Source organism: Charadrius vociferus, unplaced genomic scaffold (assembly GCF_000708025.1).
Source record: "Charadrius vociferus isolate BGI_N301 unplaced genomic scaffold, ASM70802v2 scaffold276, whole genome shotgun sequence".
Taxonomy (NCBI): domain Eukaryota; kingdom Metazoa; phylum Chordata; class Aves; order Charadriiformes; family Charadriidae; genus Charadrius; species Charadrius vociferus.
In genome coordinates, this window is record NW_009649075.1 from 1,527,616 (window position 1) to 1,540,262 (window position 12,647).

Here is a 12,647-nt window from a genome sequence, read left to right on the forward strand (position 1 = left end):
TTCTCTATATTCTAATAGGGATTGGAGGAAGATTGGATTAATAGCTCTGTCGTATTGTTGGCGTACGGAGGTGTCTTGTTTGTGTAACATCAACTTAATTTATTACCACCTGCTGTTGCTGCAAGTGGTCAGATAGTCATACACAAATTGCATATTTCATCACTGTGATGTGGTGGTGAATTGATTTATTGTTTCCAGGGAAATAATTGACTAGAATAAAAATGTACTATAAGTAACAGGGTTTTTTGTCTCTTTGAGTCTTCTTAATGCCTACCCATGATCAATTGTATTATTAAAAGATGCAATAAATTCTTGTGGAGGTAGTGAAACCTGCTTACTTGATTTCTTCAGGTTTACCCTAGTTTCTTGACCATGAAGATGTTACACTGATCATCCCTTGTATCGTTTGGTACCCTGGCGTGATGAGGGACAGCACATACTGGTGGTTTTGGACCTAAGTGAGTGCTGATAGACCTGTTGTTATGTTTGTGCTCATTAGACTGAATTTTACTACCAATTTTTCTTTTTTTTTTCCAAAATGTGCATCAACTGAAGTACCTTGTATTTCTGACCCAATTCAAAGTTTGAAATTAGGTAACTGTCAGTAGAATCATAGAATGGTTTAGGTTGGAAGCGACCTTAAAGATCATCTAGTTCTGGTTCCCCCTGCCATGGGCAGGGACACCTCCCACTAGACCAGGTTGCTCAAAGCCCCGTCCAACCTGGCCTTGAACACCTCCAGGGATGGAGCAGCCACAGCTTCCCTGGGCAACTTTTTCCAGTGCCTCACCACCCTCAGAGTGAAAAATTTCGTCCTAATATCTAATCTAAATCTCCCCTCTTCCATTTTGAAGGTATTACCTCTTGTCCTATCCCTACATGCCCTTGTAAAAAGTCCTTCCCCAGCTCTCCTGTAGGTCCATTTGAGGTACTGGAAGGCTGCTATAAGGTCTCCCTGGAGCCTTCTCTTCTCCAGGCTGAACAACTCGAACTCTATCAGCCTGTTTTCACAGCAGAGGTGCTCCAGCCCTCAGATCATCTTTGTGGCCTCCTCTGGACCAGCTCCAACAGGTCCATGTCTTTCATGTGTTGGGTGCTCCAGAGCTGGACACAGCACTGCAGGTGGGGTCTCACCAGAGCGGAGTAGAGGGGCAGAATCCCCTACCTTGACCTACTGGCCACCGCTGCTGGGGATGCAGCCCAGGATGTGGTTGGCTTTCTGGGATGCGATTGAACATTGCTGGCTCATGTTGAGCTTCTCATCCCCCAACACCCCCAGGTCATTCTACTCAGGGCTGGTCTCGATCCTTTCTCCACCCAGCCTGTATTTGTGCTTGGTATTGCCTGGACCCACATGTAGGATGTTGCTCTTGGCCTTGGTGAACTTTATGAGGTTGGCATGGGCCCAGTAACTAATAAAAACGTGGATTTGTTCGTGTCGGAAGAGATGAACTAGATGAAACAACACAGTTGCTTTAATGGAACAGGCTGAAGCTGGTTGAGGCAGAGGCCGGGTTGTATTTGTTGCCCGTGCATCGCAAAGCACAGTAGGGTTTTGACCCCGGACGCCCCCTTTCATGGGAGGGCAGAGGGGAGAGCAAAGTAGTGCCACACATATTCTTGTCATTGAGTAACCTTGAGATGATCCTGAATGATTTCTTCCACAATTTGAAGTGACAAAACTGATGAAGCCTATTTGTAACGAAACTTGTCTTGCAGTAGGGGAGTGAGCCCAGCTCTTCTGGGTTCTGATTAATTTTTCTACCACAGACCAATATCTTATCCTTTGAAGTATTAAGTTTCTTTTTCAGATAACTTTTTTGAATGAAGCCCTGAAGTAAATGTATATCATAATAAAAAATAACCCCCAAACCAATAATAGTTTTTCTGAAATCCATTTTTTTCTTAAGCAGTTGTCTGTCTTCTGTCCCCATTTACTGAATGTTAAGGAAAGCCCCATTCTGAACTCACTTTATATCTTTATCAAGTTACCTACGTGACTGCTTTCCTTTAAAACGGAATTCCTTATTTCTCAGTGCAATGCAAATGTTGAACCTCAGAACCTCTAGTATATTGAACATGCCTTTTTCATTAATCTAAACTCCAGGAAGGTTCGGTGGTCTGGTGTTAGTAGATTAGAGGTAAAAGACTGAAAAATGCCTTTGGTGAGGGCCAAGGGTGTTTTCTTGGATGATGCCATCTTCAGAACTTTTCAGTGGTGATGGTTCTATTCAAAGACTTAATGGAGTCAGTGGCATAAACTTCATGGGTATCGAAAAGAACAACGACGGTGGCTGCCCGTCCCTGTAGATGTACAGCGCACAGGACAGAACCCCTGAGTTTTGTGGGGAGAGCGTGGGGACGGGGACTATGGCCAAGGGAGAACTGCAGCTGCAGTGAGATGGGGAGCGAAAGAGCAGAGGTCCTGGGTTTAGATACAGTCCTACACAGCATGTCAAGAGGATACACTTAGGATGAAAGCACTGGTAGAGAATCCATAAGACGCAATATGGAATCGTTGGTATTGACTCCAGAAGCCTGGGGAGGGCCTTGATGTACTGTTTTGAGTGGATTAAGTATTTTAAATTGCCTTTTTAAGGCTATATCAAGTTTTGTTGTTGGTTGTTTGGGATTTTTTTTACAATAAAAATCTTGAAATGGGCCATACAGTGTATGTCTGTCTGCTCCTAGCTTGACTTAACCAGAGTACTAAGACTTATTAGTTATCACAGTAGAGGCTTGGACTTGTGCCTGGTTCATGATCGTGTTGGTACATGAATCCTGGAGGCCACCAACGGATTTCTTATCAGGCATTATACATTTGACTTGACTGTTAAATCAAATGCCAAATTTGAGAAGGTATTGCTTCTGTTCTTTAACTAATTAAGCTAATTCTACTCATTCGTCTGTCTTTGGGTGCAGTGGATGGAGACTTTATGAGAAACTAATGCCTAGCTGGAGAGTGATGTGGCTGGTGTTTAAGTCCTCAAACAAAGCATGGAGTCTTGAGGTGCCAAGAGCTCTGGTTCCTAAGGGGATCTAGGGGAATATCACGACTTACTCTGCTCTTCTGGATCCCCTGTGAGGATGCAAGGAAACACATGGTCCATGACCTTTTCCAACAACCACAACTATGGAAATCACTGATTTTTTATTTTGTGTGTGTGTTTGTGGAGATGCGCAGAAGCATAATCTTATAAAAAGTTTGTAATTAGGAGAATTATTTTGGTCGGCCTACATTGAAATTTCATTCACTGGTTTGAATAAGAATCACTTTATTCTTCGTTTCTACCTGTATACCAGAGGCTGTAATTACTGGCTTTGGAAAACACTTGTGCCAGAATAGGCTCAAGTAAAACTTTTTACAGGTCATTGAATATAGTAATAGGCCATTGTCATGCAACACAACAACATGACTGTTGTCATGCTCTGTTCCTCTTGAGCACTTAAGTGCCTTTTATCCCATGTGTGCTTCTGGTTTTGCTGAAAACCAGGGTTACCACAAACTTAGTTAAAACTGTATTAAAATGGATCAAAAATTATAAGGGTGGGAAGTTGAATGGTTTGAAATATAGGGCTGGGATGATATAATCATTCAGTAATGTAAAACTAGGAAAGGCAGGTTTAAAGTTGAACCCAACTGTGTTAAGCTGCGATAGTGCATAGCCAAAATACCTTACTACTTTCCTTACCTGCTCTAGATTTGGACACAGGAACTTACTACTTTCCTTACCTGCTCTAGTTTCGGGAAAGACAGTAAACTTGCTGCTTCTATTCTAAAGCTGTTTAGAAGAAGAGCTTGCGCGGTGTAGGGCCTCCATAGAACAAAGAAGATTACTTGAATTCCTACGGCTTACTTCACGCTCTTGTTTTGATGTTCATAGATAGGGCTGCTGCCCAACCAGCTTCAAAATCGATAGAATTTTAGTTTTAACCTTTATTTTAAAAATACCGAATTCTTATTTGCTCACTTCTGTGGTGCCTTTTTAAGGAAAACCGCACTACTATAATTCTCTACAACTTCCTAAAGACGTTCAAAAGATCAGCAATGGAAGAGGTGAGGGGAGATTAGTGTTTACTTGGCTTTCAGTGGTGCCAAGGGACCGCGCTGAAGGTTCAGAGTGCTACTGAGAAATGAAGTAAGTATTTAGCTGGATTCCTTGTTCTAATTAAAGCATATACAGACATCGATTTTCTTCTTGTATTCCCAGCACAACTGATGTTTCCTCATTATTAATTTTTTTAACATTAAAAATAGAAATTGGTGCCAACCCCAAAGGGAATGGCTGGTAGTGCAGATTATGCAATGGTATGATAAAATTGGGTTGAACCGAGTGTTAAGGTATGTCCGGACTTAACCCCGTGGGATTCTTACTGAGAAGGATGGGCACTGTTTTGAATGTCTTGGGATGGACAAAAAAAAATGTTCAGGGAGATTGTCAGTACCGGGCCATTCTTCCATTTCGTATTGATATAGTGAAATATTCGGTATGTCAATTTAGACTAAAATAGGTACTAAGAACTCAATTTTTACATTGTTTTACTGTGGCTGACCAGGCTGCTTTATACTTTGACCTGGGGGCCTTGATAAATACTTTTGACTGCAAATAAGGTACTTAAAAATACATAAATATCTGGAGGAGTGGGGAGAGAGCAGTGACCAGGAGGGGATCAGAGGAGACAGTGAGAGAAACAAATGCATTCTTGGGTGTAGTCATAACAAGGATTACCATGAAGAGTGAATATAGTTGAAGGTGTCTAAGGTGGAACAAAAGATTACTGCTTTTTTCTTTTGCTTTTGAATATCAGCATTAGCTGAAAGAAAGCAAAAAAGAAAAATAAACTCAGTGCGAAGTAAACAGGGACTTTCCAGTGTGACTTATGGAAATAGCTGAAATTATTGATACTTTCTGAAGGCAAAAGTGGTGATAATAAGAAAAAATATCCTTTCTCTTCTCTTTCTATGTTTGTCCCTAATTTGAAATCACAAACCTATTGGTTTTCTCAACGTTTCATCCTTAAGTCTACATCCTTAAACGTGTAACAAGATGATAACATCAGGGAAACACAAAAAACCTTGTTGCACACTTGGCATGCTTGCTGCTGCTTTGCTGTGCCATGCGTGCGTTCTGCGGGTGCTGCTTTCACCACTTTGCTTTTTCCACCTGACCACCTCTCCATTCTGCCTGGTCTGGGAACGGGACTGTTGCCGTAACCAGGCTCTCCAAGCGTGCAATCATGCCGCATGACCAGCAACGTGTAGTTGAATACACTATGACTGTTTTCTTACAAGAAACATGTCTTTTAAGTGCTGCTAAGAAGGATTTTAGTGAGTCATGCACTTTATGTCCAACAGCAAGCGTTGGGACTGGATAGTATGATAAATACATGTGTATATATATACACACATATGTATCAGGAGGCGGAACACCAGAAGTCAGCAATGTGCTGACTCTTAACACAGACTCCTGAAAATACAAGTTTTTTTTCATGGGGAACGTAGTCAAAATTGTACTTGACATCCTTACTTTCTGTGAGGTTGAGATAGCCAAGTTAATATTTGCAGGGTGAGCTACGGCAGGATTTAGCGTAAACTGTGAAAAAGGATTGAGCTTGAAATTCATGAGATGTTTAGTGCCTGATGTGAGATGCATTGTGGATAATTTGAAGGAATTTAGAGTGTGGAAGAAATTCTTATTCACCAAATCACAAGATTGCTGAGGTTGGAAGGGACCTGTGTTGATAGTTTGGTCCAACTCCCCTGTTCAGAGCAGAGTCAGCTGGAGCAGTTCAGGGCTGTGTCCAGTTGTGTTTTGAATGGATGGTCTCCATTTGATGGTCTCCATCTTCGTGGATGGAGACTTCACAGCCTCTCTGGGTAACCACTTGCAGTGTTCACCCACCTGCATAGTGCAAAAGCTTTCTCTTATACTTAAATGGGAATTTCTGTTTGTCACTTCGTGCCCATTGCCTCATGTCCTCATTGGGCATCGCTGGGAACAGTCTGGCTTTGTCCTTACTGGTATTTATACACATTGGTGAGACCTCCGTGAACCTTCTCTTCTCCAGGCCAGACCATCTTAGCCTTTCTTTGTATGACAGATGCTCAAATCCCCAAATTGTCTTTGTGGTCCTTCATCGGACTGTCTCCAATTATGTCCATGTCTCTCTTGTACTGGGGAGAGCAGTATGCGACCCAGGACTCCCAATACCCCTCACCAGTGCTGAGTAAGGGAAAGGATCACCTCCCTCGACCTGCTGGCAATGCTCTGTCTGCCTAAGAGCCCAGGAGGCTGGTGGCCACCTTTGCTGCAAGACCATGGTGTTGGCTTCTGGTTGACTTGTTGTCCACCAAGACCTCCAGGTCCTTCTCTGCAAAGCTGCTTTCCAGCCAGTCGCTCTGGTAGCGCAGCGCTGTTTGTTGAGAATGCAAGTAACCTCAAGGCTTTTATTTCTTTTAATAACATAAATATTTTAAAGTGTTTTAAGTCTTGCAGATTTTTTACACCAGGACCAAAGAAAGGAATGAGCTCTAAATTTTTACTGTATTTTTAATAGATTTTTTTTTAATGTATATAGATTTTTATAGGTTTCAATTGAGATGGACCAAGTTGTTTTGTGGAAAGGCAGCCTAGAAGGGGCATTATTTCATAGATGTCGACACCTTCAATCCTGAGATAGGGATCAAAATGTGGAGGTTGGGCAACGTTTTAAAACTTCATCATACCTCCAAAGGATAACATGAAGTCACAGTGTGAATAATTACAGCTTGATTCCTTGCCGCATGGACTTGTTAACACTGTGTTGTTGGCCATCGGCCAATGATAGATTATCAGACTGCTAACGTTGAAGACATCGGCATTGAAAAGATTTCCTCTATGAGACTACTTTTAACTTTACTATCAGTTTACTGATCAATTTTTAGTTAATGGATTTAAATATTTTTTATGATTTTTTGACTCTCATTAGTGGAAATGATTTCGTTTCTAAGTACTCGGAGCCGATAGTGAAATGTGACTTTGAACTTGGTTTATTTGTACCAGTGAAAGTCATAATACTGACTTTGTTCTGAATGTAGTTAGCAAATATGGAGAATATGTAGTGCTTGTAAGATGTGTCAGCAGGAGTCACGTTGAGCAGCAAATGACTTGCAAACAGAATTCTAGAAGGATTCAATTAGCTATCTCATCTTTTTTGTGGTATATTGAGAAAATAAAACAGCTTTTATTATAGTTTCCTAATGTACTGGGTACCTAAGTAGTGGAAATGGCAGATACTCAAAGCTGAATTGTATGAAGACTGAAAGGACCACAGAAAAGGTTAACAGTGCTTTCTTGTAATTCACTTGAGAAGCTGTGAAGTGCAGCGTTGTTGGTTTTGGTTTGGTTTTGGGGGGTTGGTTGTTTTTTTTTAAAGCTTTATCTTTCAATCTCATTTAACATCTCCTGTATCCTCTCCTAAACCTCAGGTGCTCCACCGCAGTAGAGCAAATCGTCTGAACACATCATAGCTTGGTATAAACTGTGTTATCTTAGCAGAGCCGCTCAGTATCAGGAGGCCACTGTTTCGTTTGCTCTACTCTGCTCCCCAAGCTTAGAATGAAGTCTTTACAGGACTGAGAAATGTGAGTGGTTTTTTTGTAACGCGTGAGCATTTGGAGAACAATAGTCTTTAGTCTGGAAGCTCAAAGGGATAGCTGGCACACAACTTGGTGTACAAACAAGTTTGACCAGACTTGATTTTACACCATTAGTCTTCAGGGACAGGCATCAGGTTGCTCAAGGTCCCATCCAACCTGGCCTTGAACACTTCCAGCGATGGACATCTACAACATCTCTGGACAACCTATTCCAGTGTCTTACCATCCTCATCATAAAAAATTCTTCCTTATATCTAGTCTAAATCTACCTTCTTTTAGTTGACTGTAGCATGTTTCTTCGCCATAATAGCGTACCACTTGTCTGTTTAATACAAAGAGGACTAAAGCTGCTGTTCTAAACTGAGGTCTGTAATAGCAGGATTACAAACCAGTTGGGTTTTAATTTAGAAGAACCCAAATAGGCATCCTAGTCTCGTAGTTTTAGCTTTCTTTGTATCTTAAAACAGCCGAGCCGATCTTGTTTAATAGTTAACTGTCCTTGCATCCAGAGCAGCAGTGTTTTACAAAGTTTCAGCCTGGGGCAGCGTTTTGCAGTCACATTATAAACTCAAATCCAGGAGCTGGTTTTAATGGGAATATTAATAGGTCCGTAACCAGAGGTATGGCATGTGTTTCTGTAACTTGAGCTATCAGATTTATTGCTTTTTTGGTACCTCATAAAGCAAGTGTTGGGATTTTTAAAAGAAGTTGTGATGAACCCAAAAATGATCAAATTCTGAAGGAAAACTGCTTTTCTAATTTTGCGTAGGAGGTTGTTTTACCTTTAAAAACCTGTCCCGTAAAACCTTGTGAAAACTGACAGTACTCTGTACAGTCAGTCCGATGTTTGAGCCCACGTTTTCCCCTCAATGTGATGAATATGAAAAAAATCATGTTTTGCCTGTCCATTGAAACTATGCTGCCGAAGAGCACTTCTGTAGGTAGAAACTGATGTCTTTCATCGCTTTTCATTTGCTGCTCCCAAGGGACGTCGATTGTCTATATTAAGTCTGTGGTCTGACATCTTCTAAATGCTTGTTGCGGTATTCTCCTGTTGCTTTTCTCCCTGTTCTTTTTCTGCCAAATAAAACCTGATGGATGTGTGTGTTTTAAGTGGATGGAATACAGTGAATTAATATTAAAGCAGGCTTTATTTTAGTTCTCCTTTACGAAAACCTTTACTCATTTAATGGAATCATAGAATGGTTAGAGTTGGAAGAGACCTTAAAGATCATCAAGTTCCAACCCCCCTGCCATGGGCAGGGACACCTCCCACCAGACCAGGTTGCTCAAAGTCCCATTGAACCTGGCCTTGAACACCTCCAGGGATGGGGCAGCCACAACTTCTCTGGGCAACCTGGTCCTTGGTTTATAGCAAATTTTCCCACCATTTGTGTACGTAAGTTGGAAATAAAGCTTAGTGTTGTTACGAGTGACTTTGAGGTCGAGTAGGTTGTTCTGAAGGGGCAGAAGGGTTAAAAGTGGCCCAAGTCTAATCCTGAAAACTGCCATTTCATTCCTAGCAGTTGCACTGCTGAAGGGCTTGGTCTGCCCAAATTCGTCCTGATGAAACTCCCCACCCTGAGGACATTTGGAGTTTCACCATGGCTATTTTATCCTCACAGGAGAGGAGCCCTGCAGTTAGGAGCATGTACAGTCATGTCAGCTTGGTGTTACTCTGCCACAGGGGAGATTTGTATACCTGCTTCAGCTTTCACGTCAAGGTTTATATGAAAACAGCTCTCAAGCTCAAGAGCAAGGTCAAGAGTAAAGTTGCTGAGGGGTTCCCGGCATTTTCAGATCTTTATCTGTTGGTGTAGGGTGGATGGGAGGAAAGGTTGGAACGTAGGCGTAAGGTTGGCTTAATACATTTGTATTGATTGCCAGAAAAGAGAACGATAGAGCAAGGTACAAAAGCTGTAATTGTTTCTTGAATTTTCAGACAGGGGTATGAAACTAAGCTGGCACTTGGCAGGTGGGGGAGGTCCCTCAGGGGCCAGGCACTGGAGGAATGTTTGGGAGAAGTGTTTCCTTGGTCTGCTCTTACCATCTTCCCTGAGGGCAGGACATTAGAGGCCTTTTGTCTGACCCAGGACTGCCAATTTTAATGATGAATGCAATTAAACCGTTTATTCAAGAGGTAAAGACATTCTGCACATATGGGCTGTTTGTTTCCTCTGTATCTTGTGGGTCTGAATAAGAAGATGCTTAAGATCCTTGTTTTAGACTTCAAGTCCTGTTTTAGCCTCTAGCAAATGTTGTTATCTACAGTATGAAGATTTGGAGCCTTGATATTGCTGGGGTTGGATTCCTGTTAGCTGAGCTCATGGTGTGGTTTGACATTACTGGTGAACCGGTGTGATGGCTAGCTGCTGCTGGAGGGGACAGCATCCCCCCCCGCCTCTGACCACCGGGCGCTTCTACTTCTCTTCCGCTGTGCTTGTCTGACATCTGTGGGGAGCTGCTTCAGACAGCTGTGGTATGAAACTAAGCCAACTCTGACCACCACATCACCTTTTCTTCTGTTTTTTGATAGTTCCCTGAACTGGTTGTCAGGGAGGTCGGCCGAGCATGATGGCAGGTGGTAGGTGGAGGTCGGCCAAACACCGTGGCGGGTGGAGGTTGGCCAAATATTGTGGTGGGTGGTAGGTGGAGGTCAGCCGAGGACCATGATGGGTGGTAGGTGGAGGTCGGCCGAGGGCCATGGCAGGTGGTAGGTAGAGGTTGGCCAAACACCATGGTGGGTGGAGGTCGGCTGAGCACCATGGCCGGTTGGTGGCTGAAGCTCTGCTGCGGGGCAGCTGGGCATTACAGGAGCTCAGCTGGAAACGTGGGTGTCTCTTTTGCCTCACGCTGAAGTAAACTAAGGCTCAGGAGTTCAGTAGCAGTGCTGCTTCCAGCAGTTTCATGCTCTTCCAGCCTCCTTGCGTAGGCCAGCTTTACTACCAGAAAGGCGTTCCGAGTACTCTGCCAAAAAGATCGAGTTTATTTTATTTTTAACATCTCCAGATTTCCAAAAACTGTCTCCCTACTGGCTGCTCGCTGTGAGGAGGAGGTACGGAATTCTCCGTGCACTTGTCCAAGCCCTGGAGCAAAGCCCTGCAGTTCTTTACTCTTTCCAGCCAGCAGACTGGAATGATGCTTGAGACTGTGTCAGGCGAGGGAGGAGGTATTGTTTGCTCTTTTTCTCTTGTACTGCTGTTGATTTCTCAGACACCATCTGCTTGTGGCTGATTAATTTGCAGCAGTAGCCAAGAGATAATTTCTTTCTCTTTTCTGTGAGATGCAGGCTCATACCATGGTCCGTGCCTTTTGCCACCAGACTTGGAAATCACTTAGAAACCGGGCTAGTCGATGATAAAACTTAATGACTTATTTAGTAGTTGATGAGAGGAGGGACATTGGTGTTCATAGTGGTTCCTCAGTTAAATAATGAATTTATCTCTGGATGGTTTGGAGTCGCACTGCATCCCAAAATAGCACAAAATGGGTGATGTGACAATTCCTTAGCTTTAAACAGGAAAGCCTGGTGTTGGCGTGCGGCGTGTAGTGGAAAGCCTCCAGTTTGGTGACTGGGCTGTCAGGGTTTCCCTATGCTGATCTTTAGAGGTTTGTTGTTGCAAGACCAGACTTGGCAGATTTTAGGGATGGGAACTCCTGTTAAAACTGAAAGGTGCAATTCCGTCTTGAAGGCTTTGGCAGGGGCCTGTGTGAAGTCGTTGAGAAACTAAAGGAAGAAGTCTTGCCAAAGAGACCACCTTTGTTAATGATTGTGGGGTTCAAATCTGGATCACTAGCTCCAAGGCACTTGCGGTTTGTCTGGTAGTCATCTGGGTAGGTTTTTTGTGTTTGTAGATGTATAACTATTTTAGGAGGGGACTCCAAAAAAGGCAACTAAATGTCCCTTAAAAATGAGTCTTTATGGATTTCTGGTAAGCGCTTTTTGTGAATCGGTGTAAGATTCAGACGTAACTAAAGCTAATTTATTTTTGTTTCCCTTTCCTAGAATATGACAGATACCTAGCATCTAGCAAAACCATGGCAGCAGCTTACCTTGATCCGAACTTGAATCATACACCAAGTTCAAGTGCAAAGACACACCTCAGTACTGGGATGGAGCGTTCCCCGGGGGCCATGGAACGAGTCTTAAAGGTTTTTCACTACTTTGAAAACAGCAGTGAACCGACAACGTGGGCCAGCATTATCCGGCATGGAGATGCTACTGATGTCCGAGTAAGTCTGGTTTTAGCATTCTCGTGCTATCTTTAGGTTAAGTGTTAACTTCATGCTCAAAAAAAAGGGAGGTAAAAGTCTGGAAGCAAACTAACACAGAACTTTTTTTAAAAGAATTTTTACATGTTGTATATTGTGAGTAACTTCAGAAAAAGCTTTAAGTGGTACCAACTTCCCTTGAGAACAAAGAAACCTGTTGTACAGTTGTGTATTGTCTTAAAGACTGGAGAACTCTTCCCATTTTCATAGAATAGAAACTTGAAATTTACAGCAGTGGTTATCAGTCTCAGTACCATTACTGATGTATGTCAGTTGACTTTTACCACTTTATGCTTCCCAAAAGCCTGTGTGACACCTCATGGCAGGGATGAGAGCTGAGATGATGACATTAAATGACACTCTCCGTGTTTAAAAAAAAAAAACCCAACAAATTTTTACCTGTTTAAATGGAAGATGTGGATATTTACATGTTTGAAATGCTTAAATGTAATTTGTACATGACTTCTTAAAAAAAAGAAAATAAAAGTCTTGTTTGGAAACTCATTCCTCCACAGTATGAGGAAATTGAGCTAAAGAATCTTCCCCGGTAAGTCCCTTTGTCCATCCCCCTGCCACTCTGGTAGTCACCTGCTGCTTGTATTTGTACGATGTGGTCCTTCTATGCAAAAAAAATTCAAAAGTTGGGATTTTTTAAAGAATAACTTTAAATATCTGTAATCTTAGAGGTACGTGGAAATGTATGTAGGCATGAAAAAACAGTGTTTATTCTGCAGCA

At 42.4% G+C, this 12,647-nt stretch overlaps 1 protein-coding gene across 2 annotated transcripts in view; it reads left to right on the plus strand.

Annotated features, from left to right (window-relative positions):
* The window catches only part of PTK2 (protein tyrosine kinase 2), a 160,335-nt gene that overhangs the window by 16,302 nt on the left and 131,386 nt on the right, over nucleotides 1-12,647 (plus strand). The window contains exon 2 of one of the 2 annotated variants that reach the window (XM_009888170.1): nucleotides 11,646-11,872. In XM_009888170.1, coding sequence (XP_009886472.1) covers nucleotides 11,646-11,872 — 227 coding nt within the window. Of the gene's footprint in view, nucleotides 1-11,645; nucleotides 11,873-12,647 lie in introns of those variants that run through there. The other variant, XM_009888171.1, reaches the window with a different exon arrangement.